The sequence below is a fragment of the Urocitellus parryii genome, chromosome 7 (genome assembly GCF_045843805.1).
Source record: "Urocitellus parryii isolate mUroPar1 chromosome 7, mUroPar1.hap1, whole genome shotgun sequence".
Taxonomy (NCBI): Eukaryota; Metazoa; Chordata; class Mammalia; order Rodentia; family Sciuridae; genus Urocitellus; species Urocitellus parryii.
Genome location: NC_135537.1, coordinates 142,658,768 through 142,674,157, shown reverse-complemented (window position 1 = coordinate 142,674,157; position 15,390 = coordinate 142,658,768). Strand labels below are relative to the sequence as shown.

The 15,390-nt window shown below is 32.7% G+C and overlaps 1 protein-coding gene across 2 annotated transcripts in view; it reads right to left on the bottom strand.

Annotated features, from left to right (window-relative positions):
* Positions 1–15,390, bottom strand: part of Nf1 (neurofibromin 1) — a 251,252-nt gene that overhangs the window by 155,293 nt on the left and 80,569 nt on the right. For both annotated transcript variants that reach the window (XM_077800375.1, XM_077800376.1), the window contains exons 12-13: positions 10,204–10,335; positions 2,693–2,827 (exon numbers count right to left, since the gene is read on the bottom strand). In XM_077800375.1, the coding sequence (XP_077656501.1) occupies positions 2,693–2,827; positions 10,204–10,335 (267 nt within the window). The remainder of the gene's footprint in view (positions 1–2,692; positions 2,828–10,203; positions 10,336–15,390) is intronic.

Below are 15,390 nucleotides of genomic sequence, written 5' to 3'. Positions count from 1 at the left end.
AAAGATATTAAAATGTGCCTGGCACAGTGGTACATGCCTTTAATCCCAGCAGCTCAGGAGGCTGAGGCAGGATGATCACAAGTTCAAAGCCAGCCTCAGGAACATAACAAGGCCCTAAGCAACTTGGCAAGATCTTAGCTCAAAAACTAAATAAGATATAAAAAGGGCTGGGGGTGTGGCTCATTGGTTAAGGTTCTCTGGGTTCAAACCCCAGTACTTCACCCACACACACAAAAAGAAGCTGGAAAAGTGTGAAATGTTTCCCATAACTTAGAAGATGTATTTACACTTCAAAAATACATGGTATGTGGAGGTACATGCCTGCAATTCCAGCTACTCAGGAGTCTGAGAATCATAAGTTTAGGGCCAGCCTAGGCAACCCAGCAAGACCCCTTCTCAAAATAAAATATAAAATGGGCTGGGGATGTAGATCATTAGTAGGGTGCCCTTGGGTTCAACCCCCAGTACCACAAACAAATAAACAAAATGCTTCATTTAAGTGAAGCCATCTTACCTTGTGTCCATATTTATCCTAACTACAAATCATTCCCTATTATAGTGACTGAGGTAGGCCGTTCACCAAAAGTATATTTCTAATTCAAAACTGTTAACCTATTTTCCAACATTTATATTCATTCATTCATTCCCCAATAGTATTTACTGAATACCAAAGAAAAAACAAATTTTAAAAAGGCATTTTCTACCCTCCAGCAGCATCTAGTTTCAGGAGGAAAAAAACATCAATAAAATAATTAGGATGGTGTAGGACAAGTATAAAACTACAAATGAGATAAGTACAATAAAGTTATATCTGCAATAAGAGCCTATACCAGGGAAATATAGCCTAGTCAGGGAGGCTTCCTAGGGCGGGGATAATAGTTTAGAATTATTAGGAATTTCTCTATAAAGAGAAGAGAGAAACAGATTCTAGGCAGAGAGAAAAGCAAATAACAAAGGCAGATATGAGGGAATATGGTAACAAGAATTGAAAGAAGAGTCATTATATTATGACTTGAGTACAGAAGACAAAACATAAGCTAGATGTAGAAGAACTGGTAGATGAGAGAAAGGTTTTGCAAGACTTGGTACATCTGTCTGAAGTTTGGTCTTTATCCCAAGAGCAATTTCAACCAAAAGGTTTTAAGTTGGGCAGGGGGCATTACAGGATCTGCTTTTTAAAGAGATCATTATAAATTTCAGAGCACAGAAAGGATTAAGGGGATGCAAGAAATACTGGAGGTTAAACATGAGGCTTGAAAAATTGAGAGTAACATGATTAGGACAAAGATGATAAAGATGGAAGATAAAATCATATTAGTTTAAAAATACTATAACTGAGACCATTTAATAGTTATTCCTATATTTCTATTAGCTAAGATTTAGAATTTTGATAAATTACAGAATTAAATATTTACAATAAATCTTTCACAATTTTACTTATCATTACTTTGAGAATAGCTATTTAGCCACTAGATGGCAGTAAAGAAAATAATTTCTATAACTCTTGGAAAATAGCAAATTTTGCTTAAACTCTTGTCTTCAAACAGTAATATATTTAGCATAAAAGACATTGATGACTTTGATGTATTCGTTGAACCTGAGTTAAGCCACGTAAACAGTGGTACTAATATTGTGAGACACACATCATGAGGTAACATCATAACTTGTGTCATATACAAAGAAATAAGGAAAAAAGACATTTCATTACTTTCAAAGGCTCACTCACAAATTTTACAGTTTTCCAAGCCAAAGATTTAACTATTTATTCTACTAGACTCTAGAATTTGGATGGGCCTTTCGGAAAGTTCAGAATATCAGGCCTTCTTTCAGGGTCACTGATCCTTTTGGGAGTTCTTTCTCACTATTTTCTCATTTCCTCTATATCCAGAAAAAATTACTTAAAATATACATTTTTTCATAATTCGGGGGCTTCATAGAACCCCTACATTATAGTAATATAAAAAACTCGATCAAAACTGAAAGTACCACAGCCCTTAAAAAGCGTGTTACTGAATAAAGCAGTAATAAAGTTTGCTTGCTGCTATACTCTAAGAACTGCAGAACCTTGACAAAGGTTAAATATGTTCTCCTATTAACTTCATAATATAGAACTGTCATAGCAGGGACATTAATAATATTAACGCTAACTCTCTTTTCAGTATTAACAAAAGCTAACATTTTTTAGTGCTTATTATATGCCAGGAACTGTTCATAAAAACTTTCTATATACTATTTTAATTTTCTTAATGATCTCTCTGAGGTAGAAACTAGTATTATTCCAATATTTCAGGTGAAAAATCTAAGGCACAAAGAGGTTAAATAAATCACCTAGCTAGTAAATTAAGTCTGTCTCCAGAGCTCGTGCTTTTAATCACTTCCTGTGATTACTTTAATCACTCATTTACAGCATTTACATCAGTTCCTAATTATTGTGTGATGTTCTCAGAAATCTAAAACCATCTGAGGCAATAAAAGCAGAGTTACAACAATAAGTAAGTACTAACCACATCATTTTCATCATTCTCCTTCCAATACAGTATCTGCAAACAGAGTCAATGAAAACAGAAAGTTGATGAAAAGAAAAAGGGGAACAAAAAGCTAAACTGTTTGACAACAGCAAGGCGAAATTAAAAAGAACAAAGAGTATAGATATTGGAATGCACCTTGATTTATGGTTCCTTTGAAAACTTACACAAAGTAAAAGCTTTGGATCTGCATGAATTAGTTTCACCATGGACAAGAGAAGATACTTATAACTTCTTGTCTCCACATCCGTAGGTTTTTCTTTAAATTTAAGGCTTGTTACTTTTTCTTTAAATGTAAGACTCTGAAAATAAAACAAAAACATAGTATCACCTTGTAAGAATCAGATATTAGATGCAGGAAAATAGTTATTTAAACTTAAGAAATTCATTATAGCTGAGTTCGGTAGCATAATCCTGTAGTGGCAGCTGAGACAGAAACATTACAAATTTGAGGAAAGCCTATCTCTAAATTTGAGATCCTATCTCTAAATACAAAGGACTGGGGATGTAGCTTAGTAGTAAAGTTCCCCTGGGAAGGGAGGGAGGGAAAAAAGGAAGAAGGAGGGGGAGAAGAAGGGAGAGAGCCTGGAGGGAGCAGGGAGGGAGGGGGCAAGGGGGAGGAATTCATTCATTCTAAAAAGCTTTGCAAAACAGACTTATAGACATATTTTATACCACCAAATGTGTGTTATTATTAGAAACACTAAATTTTATATATATATATTGGTTGTAGATGGGACACAATATCCTTATTTTTTTTTTTTAATGTGGTACTGAGGATCGAACCCAGGGCCTCACGCATGGGAGGTAAGCACTCTACCACTGAGCTACAACCCCAGCCCTAGAAACACTAAATATAAACCATAAAATAGTATTGTTTTTAAATCTGGAAATTATTTTGATACCATTTATATTATTCATATATCATTAATCTAGTAAGATTTAATGAAAATCTATTAAAATGCTAAAGGTTTAATATCAGGTTAACTCCTATATAAAAAACAATTTTCCAAAACACGAAAACATTGGGAGAAATTTTTGGTCTATGGCTTTCACAAATACACACACTAGGCAACTCAGCAAACACTTAATACACACACACACACACAGATATTTTGTAGACTCAATATTAATAATTGTAAGTATGTTATCATTTGCTGTAGCAAAAGAAACAAAAGGCCACTGTCAATTATAAGACACCATACAAAGCAAAACATGCCTGCAACTTCAGGTAAATTTCCCAGAAAAGTAAAAATAAGAATTGATGAAATATGCTACATAGACTATATCTGTAATTAAAGATTTAATTGTCTAGTTTTTCTTTTACTTCAATAGCATTCCATCTCTTTCAAATTACAGAATACATGTATTTTGCCTAAAGAACATCTATAAAAAGAACTCTCTGAAAAAAATAAAATCATGGGGCTAGGGCTGGGGCCCAGCAGTAGAGCGCTCGCCTAGCACGTGCTAGGCCCTGGGTTCGATCCTCAGCACCACATAAAAATAAATAAACAAAATAAAGGTATTGTGTACAACTAAAAAATAAATATTTTTTTAAAAATCAAATCATGGGCTGGGGATGTGGCTCAAGCGGTAGCGCGCTTGCCTAGCATGCATGCGGCCCGGATTCGATCCTCAGCACCACATACAAACAAAGATGTTGTGTCCGCCAAAAACTAAAAAATAAAAAATAGTTTAAAAAAAAAAAAAAAGAGTGAAGGAGCTGGAGGCTGAAAAAAAAATCATGGAAAATGTGTTTCAATTTCAGAGATATCACTGTAAACTAAAATTATGAAATACAGATGTTATTCAACCAAAACTCCAATATTTATTTCCTACATTCAATGTCACCTTTCTGTTCTTATAAAACATTTCCTTTTTTCCTTTAAAAGAATACAAAAATATCTGGATGTCTTTAATGTGGGCATATATGCAAATAAGCAGATAGTAGACTAAGCAGCATGTATCCAACCATAATAAAAATATCCAAGTAAACATGCTGTCTTCTTTCAAAGTTAAAACATGGAAATGAATATCTACAACACAGCAACAGCTCTCAAAGAGTGTGAAAACTGCATTTATTATTGTTCCCAAGAACACTAGAGGATTTTGATCCTGTAATCTGGGGAGAATAGCTATTTAACATATTTATGCTCAAGACTATTATAGTACTGAAATATCAAAACTTACAAATACTATTTGCTTTTATATTTATAACCCCAAGGCAAATGTTTACCAACTATTTAATAAATTCTGGTTTGTGTTAGCTCTTGCAGAACTATTTATATATTTTCATTATAAGTCAAAGTATTTAACCTGAGATCAAGGAGTTTAAGTAACAGTAATAAGCAGTCAAGTGCATAGCCAGGTTATGAGTGTTCTTTAAGTTACTTTTAAAGTTGTTTTAAATTCCTTCCAAGACAGATGGGCAAATAACTTGAGGCAGATAACCTACAGAAAGACATTAGACACACAGAACTTATGAATAAGCAAATAAAAACAAAAAAACTAAATGGGGATATACATCAAGAAAGAAGGGTTAATGGGACTAAGTCTTCACAGGGTCCACTGAGGTCAAAGTAAAGCTAGGAGTTATGGCATTAAGTATCTCCATACATTTCAGAAAGGAGGTTTCTTTGATAATACAGGCACACTAATGTAAGTTCTGACCAGCCGTTGACCCCAGTATCCACAGTAACCTAGGACTTGTACATGAAGCTTCCTTAAAGAGAATGGCCACCTTGACATTTCTGGAGAGGACCAGTAGGGTCAAAAGCTCACGAAAGAGGTGGGGGCTGGGGTTGTGGCTCAGTGGTAGAGCACTCGCCTAGCTTGTGCGAGGCCCTGGGCTCGATCCTCAGCACCACATAAAAAATATATAAAATTAAAAGTATTGTATCCAACTACAACTAAAAAAATAAAAATATAAAAATAAAAACTTAAAAAAAAAACTCATGAAAGAAAAGTTAAACATCTGATTGGCAGAGTGCAAAAAGGTGGACTCCAATTCTTCAGGCAAACGTCAAACTAATAAATCTGAAAGCAACACCATTTCCTTTGCCTCCTCACAGACAACCCACTCTCTTTTTAGAGTGATCTTTGTTTGAATTTAACTTTACTTTCACTTAATAATAAGTTTCTCTTGAATGGCTTTTGGTGTCTGAATTTTAAATTTTCTTTTGTCAGAACAAAAGAACCAAGGTTTGCAGCTTCCGCTCCAAGCATATGTAAGTTTTGATATTTCAGTTCTATAATAAATAGTCTTTCTATGACAAAGGTAAAACTTTCTTTTTTTTTTTTTTAAGAGAGAGTGAGAGAGGGGAGAGAGAGAGAGAGAATTTTTTTTTTAATATTTATTTTTTAGTTCTCGGCGGACACAACATCTTTGTTTGTATATGGTGCTGAGGATTGAACCCGGGCCGCACGCATGCCAGGCGAGCGCGCTACCACTTGAGCCACATCCCCAGCCCAAAAGGTGAAACTTTCATTGAAAACATTTATTTACTATGAGTAGATATAATGAAGCGTAACTATCAAACCACTTTTGCCTGATGCAGCCACTGAATAGGAACACAAGCAGAGAACAACTGGCAGATACAAAACTTTTTTCTTATTTCGTGGTCATTTCAAAATAAGGTTGATATTAGTTTAATTATATCATCTCTTAATATCAGGTATTAGCATGTAAATTTTGTTCCAGTATGGCTGCTTAATCTGAAATGTAAACATTCAATTCAAATACTTTTTAATTTAATGACCATTAGTCAGAAACAACTTGATAAAGAAGATATATGCTTCTTTAATAAGAAATGTAAAGGAAAAAAATTTCATCTATTAATTTATCTTCTGTATTGTATAATATTAGTAGAAATCCAAGCTGGTACGTGTGTTCTAATCAAAGAAGAGAAGAGAGGCAATTAAGCCTAGGAAGAATTTCATAAACCAGAGATTTCAGGAGCCAAACCATTTGTTAATTTAAGACTATATGACTGAACTACAGGGAAGCATTTGCTGAGCCAAAAACCCTTTTAAGAATAATAATCTCTAGAAATTATACATGCTTGTGAAAATTATTAAACATTTATTATCAGAAGGCTTGAATTTTATGAAAGCAAAATGTCTTGGTTTGAAAATATAAATGATTAGGACTGAGGCAGATATTTCAATTTTAATAAACACTACAAAAGCATAAGGAAGCAGCTATGGCTCAAGGTTCGGAAAACAAAAGTTAAAATTTAAATGACTATCAGGGCAATAAGACATAATACTATCTTAGACTGTATTAACAGAAACATGAAATCCAGACACAGCATGTTAAAGCTTTCATCAATTATCATACCACATCTGGAACACTAAAGTCAGATCTTAACATGTCATCTTAATTTTAAAATCTTTGTTAGGTTGGTCTTTTCAGAAGAGAAGCAGACAACATGAAGGCTTCTTAAAACCAGGTCAAATAAGAAATCCATTCACTCCTTCAGCAAATAGTACTATATGCTTAATATATGATAAATGTGCTCTAGGAACTAGAGATCCAAGGTTCAATCAATAAGACAAACCTCCTGTTTTCATCAAACTAACACGCTACTGAAGAACAGAGACACTGGACTAAATGTCAAGAAACCTTAGAAATAACTCTAATTGGCCATTCACTAATCATGTGACTATTTTACAAGATTTGGGACTTAGATTGCTTAACTATAAAAACAAATCCAAAAAAACACATACACAATTTTTAAATTAAAGAGAGTTGAAAGAATAAATCATTTCCAATGCTATTGCTATATAAAAATAAAAAGAAACCTTGGGAGTATAGGATTAAACATCTGCAGACTGCAGAACTGGAAACAACAGGAACGTGATTCTATCTTGTTGAAGAGAAATTAGGCCTATCTACCAAGTAATTTGTCTTCAAAATATAAGGATGTTGTAAAGCTCTGAAATACAGATATTATTTTACTTTTTTAACAGACAGAACTCTTTCACTGCTACTCTGCACCAAGTTAAAGGTTCAGGTTTATCAGGGTCCCAAATCATTTGAAGCTATGCAAATGAGGGACAACCCAGTGAACATACCATGTAATACAATGGTTTCCAAATGAGAATGATTCTGTCTCCTAGGGGACATCTGAAAACATTCTGGTTTTCATGACTGGAGAGGGTCAAGGGATAGGTGCTACTGCCTTGTACCAGGGAGAAACTAAAGATGCTGCTAAATATCATACAACGTATAGGATAGGCCCCTACAACAAAAACTTACCTAGTCTAAAATGTCAATAGAGCCAAGATTGAGAACGCTTGACGCAATAATCAATAATGTGTTATTTCTTTTTTAAATTATTTTTTGCTTATTTCTTTTCTTTTCAACAAAATGTCTTTATTTTATTTGTTTATTTTATGTGGTGCTAAGGATCAAACCCAGTGTTAGGCAAGCACTCTGCCAATGAGCCACAGCCACAACCCAATAATATATTATTTCTAAACCAGTTGTTATATGTATTTGCCTGTGCTTCCAGATTTTACGGCCACCTACTATACTGAGTTCTTCATTAGATGCTTTCAAGCAGAAGTTATAGGACTTTTGCTTGAAATCTCTTTTGAGAGAAAGCATTCTGCTTAGTTCATCATTGTTCCCAGGCATTAACACTGAGCCTGACAGCTAACAGAAATCAATACACTTCCATATTTGTTGTTTGACTCACAAAGATCTTAAGGATCCTCCAAATTTAACTATTAATTAATTTATTTATTAAATTTGCTATCTTCTCTAGTAAAAATATCAGCCAGAAAGCTGTCCTTTACACATTATGTATATATATTCGAAATTTCTTTATATATATATAATACAGAAGAGAAGCAGACCAGATGGAGGTTTCTTAAAACCAGGTCAATAAGAAATTCATTCACTCATTCACCAAATAGATACTACATGCTCAATATATGCTAAATGTGCTCTAGGAACTAGGGACCCAGGATTCTATCAGTCAGACAAACCTCCTGTTTTCTTCAAATTAACACGATAACATAAGGATTCATACAAAGAAAATTAAATGATACACAGTTGGGGAAACTAAATATTAAAGTTAAACAGAAAGTGACTATTAACTTTCCACCAATTTCTTTTATTGAAGATGATTCATTTTCTACTAGAAAGGGTCCTAAACTTACAACAAAAAGTCAAATAAAGTTCTAACTTCCCAAAAGATATCTAGAAAAAATAAACTGATTGATAAATGATTTTTAAACAGTTTATCTGAGGCTGGGAAAGCTCAGTGGTAGAGCATGTGCTTAGCATACACAACAAGGCCATGGGTCCAATTCCTAGCACCACCAAGGAAAAAACTTTATTTCAAGCAATTTCTAAAGCTTTTTAAAAAATGATATCTAGATAAATAATACTTAAGTAGCTGATGTTTGTTTACCTCCAATCACACCTATACTTTTCCAACTTTAAAACAAATTAAGTACTTGACATATAAAAAGCAACTAAAAATAACCTTGCATATTAAAGTTTATTTATTAAACATCATTATCATGCCCTTATGGCTATTATTTTCTAGGATACATAATGTTAAAACATCATGATACAGAAAACTTCTCGATTTGAATCTAACAAGCCTCAGAAACAATTCCTGACAACTGGGTAAGAGTGAATCACAACTGTATAAAACAAAAATATTTTATTGGTATGGGAACTTGGAAAAAGAAAAGCATGCCAGGAAGGAAGCTGTTTAAATTTTAAATGGAGATGGCTAATTTACTAGGTAAAATCAATAGGTTGAAAACATGTTATATTTTCATTTAAAATGACATGATGTGACTATAAAAGTAACTATATACAGAAAAGTAAAAAAAAAAAAAAATCCAAGAGTTTTCTGAGGTAGTTACAAAATGGGTCATACTTAAAGCCACAGAAGCCCACTGCCATGCAAAACAGTGACTGGTTGGCATCTGATCATGTGATCAACAGCAACCAATAAGAATAGAAAATAAGCAGAAGACAAAGCATCACCAATCAATGTCAAGAGTTGCCATGTACAATGCCCTTGTGTTCTACATAAATACCAAGAAATGACTTACCAATTCTATAATTAACTGTTTTTATTGATTCACTGAGTTTTACAATTCCATAGAATAATAATCTCTTAGACTAATTTGAGATGTCGGCTTTTATTAAGTTTAAACATAATGGAACATCAGTATCAAAGTGCCTATCATTTACAAATGTTCAAAGTATATTTGCTAACAAATAAAATATATTTATTTTAAATTAAAAAGTTTAATTTTATTTCTAATTTCTTATGCAAAATATTCAGGATGAATGCCAAACATTAATTCTAACCCACGAGTCAGCTTCCCTTACTTGTTTTCATAAAGTAAGAAGCTAATCAAAATTCTTTGGTTCATAAGACTTAAAGGAAAAGAAAAAAGACAAAACAAAAAGTTAAGAGGGAACAAAACTAAACACAAAGGAGAAAAGGTTCACCTAACTGAAACAGTGAAAAATAAACGTTTATTAACAAGTATTCAATAATACTGCAATGAAAACATTCTACAACACTTATAGAAAAGGAGGGACCCATTCAATTCTCTAAAATAATCAAAACAGAAGGAATGAAATAAAGACACTAAAATTGAAACAGAAAGGAGTTGGAATTCAAAACTCATGACTTCTTACCGGTGCCATTCGTATTGCTGGGTGTGCTCCACAACCCTGCACTGCTTTATGAAGTGTTTCACCAAACATGTTTCGAAGTTCAACTGAGTGACAATATACAGCATCAATTTTGGGCCACCAATCTAATGCAGACTAGAGAAAAACAAAGACCATAAGGAAGAAAAGGTATAAAATTACATGAGTTGTATACTCTGTTATCCCTTTAAGTGTTATCCTTTCATTGAAAACTGTCTAAGATCATGCAAACATATATCATGATTTTCAAAGTTTTGAAATAATATCTTTAACTCAAACACTAACCTACATGTTTTTAAATATAATAATGAGCATGTACACAGATACTGTTTTTTCTCACTGAAAACCAAATGAATTTGAAAATTTTTAGAGAACCAATTCTGTAGCCAATCTTCTTTTACAAAGTTTAACGTTTTATACACTTCAGAAATACATGCATATATTGTATAAATTTTTCCCAGAGTTAAAAGAGATTAGTGGTTCAACACAATGTTGAAGACTATGTGGTAAAAACCATTACAAATAATAATTACAACATAAAATTAGTAAATAACATAAAGCCAGTAATAAACCTACAATCTTAAACTGATATGCAATGGTGACACAGCACATGAACAACTAACAATCACCATAAACAAAGACAAACTGATCCTAGCTAAGTTTCTTTAAAAGAGTTGCTTTATGTAGATATTTTTTTCTATTTATTTAATCTATCTGGCTTTGATGTCTAGTTTTTAATGTCTATTTTATTTGAAAGTATATCTCTTGATTTTTACTTTAAAATGAATTGATATATTATAAAAATGACAATTATGAAAATCACTAAATTAGAAAAATGACTGGATGAATTTTCATTACATATGAGAAATATGTATGAAACAGTATGACTTAAAATGCTGATTTCTAGCCTAGCCAAACATGGTGGTGCATGCCTAAAGCCCAGTGACTTGGGAGGCTTTGCGCAACTTTTTGAGTTCAATTTAGAGTATCCCTGGGTTCAATCCCCACTACCAAGGTGTTGGGGAAGGGGGGGGGGAGACAACACACAGAGACAGACAGACAGACACACACAGGGATGGACAAACAAACACAGATAAACTAACTTTTAAGCTCTAGTTTGAAAAAACAATGGAAGAATGATAATATACTCAAATAGTAAATAAGGGAGATTAAGAGCTTTACATCCTTAAAGTCTCAACACTGAAATTCTTCACTTGTAATTCTCAGAATATCTTGATTAGCATCAAGTTATGTTAACCTTAACCAAAACTACAAATTACAATTCTATTTACTGGACAGTAAAATATAACACCAATTTATGATATAAAATATGAATACTGAACTCCACTCACAAAGGGACTACAAAACTGTGAAGAAAGTTTTTTGGTTTTGTTGTTGTTATTTCTTTTTATTATTATTATTAGTAGTAGTAGTAATAGTAGTAGTAGTAGTAGTTTGGAGGGGTAGGTACTGAGGATTGACCCAGGGTCACTCTACTACTGAAGTACATGTACAGTTCCTTTTATTTTTTTTATTTTTTATTTTTTTTTAGAGAGAGAGAATTTTTAATATTTATTTTTTAGTTCTCGGCAGACACAACATCTTTGTTGGTATGTGGTGCTGAGGATGGAACCCGGGCCGCACGCATGCCAGGCGAGCGCGCTACCGCTTGAGCCACATCCCCAGCCCCAGTCCCTTTTATTTTTGAGACAAGGTTTCACTGAATTGCCTATGCTGACCTTGAATTTGTAATCCTTCTGTCTCAGCCTCCTGAGGTGCTGGGATTACAGGCATGCACCACCTCCCTTGGCCTTTTTTTTTTTTTTTTTTAAATAATGGTTGCGTATATTCTTCCCTCACTTCTTTCTTTGTTTAAGCTCATTTCTGTAAATAACCAGTTTTTTAGTTGGTAATATAATGGAGTTCTCAAATTTAGAGCAATTTAGTCATCTAACTTGCCCAAAGCAAGTAATGAAACTTAATTTACAGATATTAACTAATTCAAACAGTTTAAGTTAATCAGCTTAAAGCAACAAAACACCGAATGATGACAAAGTGCAATGAGTAAAGGGTCCTCTTCACCCCAGGTCCCATAAAAATATTGCCAATAACTGAAACTAAAGAGATATGTATTCCATAATAACATTCTATCCAAATTACTATGTTATTTTTCATAGCTGTTCAAACTATATTGCAGTACTAGGTATATACTCTAGAAAATAGTTTTAAGGCTGAAGTTTTGGTAATTTTCATACTTTTCATTTTTCATAATAAAACTATTTCATTCATTTTAAAGTAAAAGATACACTTTGAATAAAATAGGCACTAAAAATTGGACATTATAGAATTTAAAAAATTAGTATTTTGAGCAGTGACTCCATGTTCTTTCTGAAACTAGTCAATTAATACAGACATTCTTTTTTCCTTTAAAATATTGTTCATTGCCGAAAACATGTAATACTTATATAATGAGAAAATTATGTGGCAATTTCTCAAGAAATAATTTAAATGATTTTTTAATACCTCAGAAATAAATCATCTAACGACGATCTCAGCAGAGATCAAATAAAGTACTATACTAGCCACTGCCTGTCCCAGTGATAACTGACAGAAATGGTTCATATATGGGAATACTACTTTTTAAATTTCCCAAAAACATATGTAATTTAACATAAAGGAAACCTATAAAGTACATAACTCAGATCTTAAAACTAATTCACCTGTTATGGCATATCACAATAAAAAAGGTGACAGTGTAATAAGTACCATTTTAGAGACTGTTGAAAAACTTGCATTGCAATAAAATTCAAATAGTGAATCGATTTTAAAATTTTCTAAGAAACTGTGGGTTTTTTTTTTTTTTACATCTAAACAGTGCTTAAGAATTGTGTGTATAGTTCACAGAAGCAAAACAAAACTCCAAACACCATTACTACTTCTACACAAAACTTTTATTTGAAAATGTGATAATTTTGTAAACTATCTAAGAACCATGGAAGTGAACTTATAAAGTGTATTGAGCCAAGAATCATTTAAAAGGAAATTATGAATCAATTTAGGATCAGGAGCCCAAATAGCTAGAAAAATTTCACATGAATTCAAGATGTAAAATATATGCCTAATAACATTCTTTGGTGAGACTATAATAGTCAATTTTGTAAATTTTTCATATTTCCTTTTCCACCAGAAAGAATTTTATACTATTAGCCTCAAACCAAAGAGCCTTAAGAAGAACCAGTGTACCAATCTTTAAAGACAAAGTGTCCCTCTCTAAATTTAAAGACACTTTGGAGTTCTATTTGTTATTTTTCAAGCAATTTCATTGATGCTTAATATTTAAAAACTAATCAATAATTTTTCTTTATAAAAATATATCCATAGTAACTTGACCTCAGATATAGACACACTCCACCTCACACATGCAATACTCATTAAAGTATAGGATGCACAATCACTTTCACCAAGTACACTGAGGCATGCATGAAGTACCACTCCAGGCATGCTTTAAAACCCAGAAAAGAGCAGCTCAGCCACTTACAGCAGTGCCAAGTCCATGCTTGAAAGTGCTCTATATATTCAATTGTAGACAAAAATATTTCATAATTAAAGTAACTAGCCACAGAGTATCAAAAAGAGAGAGAGAGGGGGAGTATGTGTGGGGGGGGGGGTGTGGGGGGTGTGTGTACCTACGCACAGGCAGGCGTGAACACATACACATATACACTTGGGTTTATTAAATTCAAATTTTAAGCATTTATATAAACTATCCACTCTAACAAATGAACTATTTTTAGTATTATGAGCCAAAAGCAATAAAGGAATATTTTGTTTCTGGTCACGCATAAAACTTGAGGTTGGAGGTAGAGAAAGAATTTTTTTTTTTTTTTCTTAAATGACACTGAAAGTCAACTTTAAGGTTAAAAAGTCCTGGCTATTGCACTGGCAATAGTACAGTAATTTTTTAAAGTTTTTAATACAAACATACCTTATCTACAGTCAGATTAATTAAGCCTTCCCTTTTGGAACAGAGTATTCAATGTTATTTCCATCTGTGATACTCAACTGAGAGAGGTATCATTCTCTCAGGCATTCTTGTTCATAATGCAGAAGACACGAAATAACTGGTTTTAATGAAATGAGGGCTAGAGATGCTAAATGTCATGGAATGCACAAGGAGTCCTGTATAACAAAGAACTGTTCTCCCAAAAATGCTACCAACACTCCATCAAGAAAAACTAAATGTATTGTTAACTAGCTTTACCATTACTTATTTTTTCCCCTGCAGAAATGTCTAAAACAAAATATAGGCCACATTTAGTTAATTCAATATATTCAAAGCAAATGATGGGGAATTATTTTTAACTCACCAAAAGTCTTAAAATGTATTTTGTAAATAGGACAAATACACTAAGTTATCAATGACTGCAGCCTTTTAAGGGGAGGAAAACTGGAACAAGTTGACCAGTAAGTGTAAATATCTATCAATGGATAAAAGAGGAACTGTGAAGAATACCTGAGAACCTTCAAAATACAAGATTTCAAAATTAGATGAATAGAATTTGAAAAATCCATTGTCCAAATAAAATAAGGTTTCACCATCTTTCTACTTAATGTTCCCACATCACAAATACCTTTTTATGAATTCACTTGCTTTATCTTATGAATATCTCTTGTACAGCGTATTAATACTTCATTTACTTAAGAAGGACTAAAATGTGCAATCAAATATAATCTTATCATTTCATAAATGTGCCATACTGGATACAACATAAGCAATATTACTTTTAACTTAATTGGTAAGGTGATAAATCAAAATGTACCAAACACTGAGAAAGAGCTAAGAGTATTCAAATAATACATGAAGAGTTTTTGAATGAAAATGCTCAATTATATTTTCAGTGGCATTATTCTGAAAGGCTTTTGATTTAAGTAACATGTTTTAGGTTTACTCTTTTTTCCAAAAGATTCTCATAACTTCATCTTTCTCAATAAGGGCCCTCAGATCAAGATTAAATATGAAAAATACAACTGTATATAAATTACTAGACATAATCACTTCAGAGTAATCTTCTTATAACATATCACCTAAATTGAGAACCTTTGTGAAAACCAACAGCATCTTTCTTTCTTTCTTTCATTTATTTATTTATTTGTTGTTTGTTTATTTTTGGT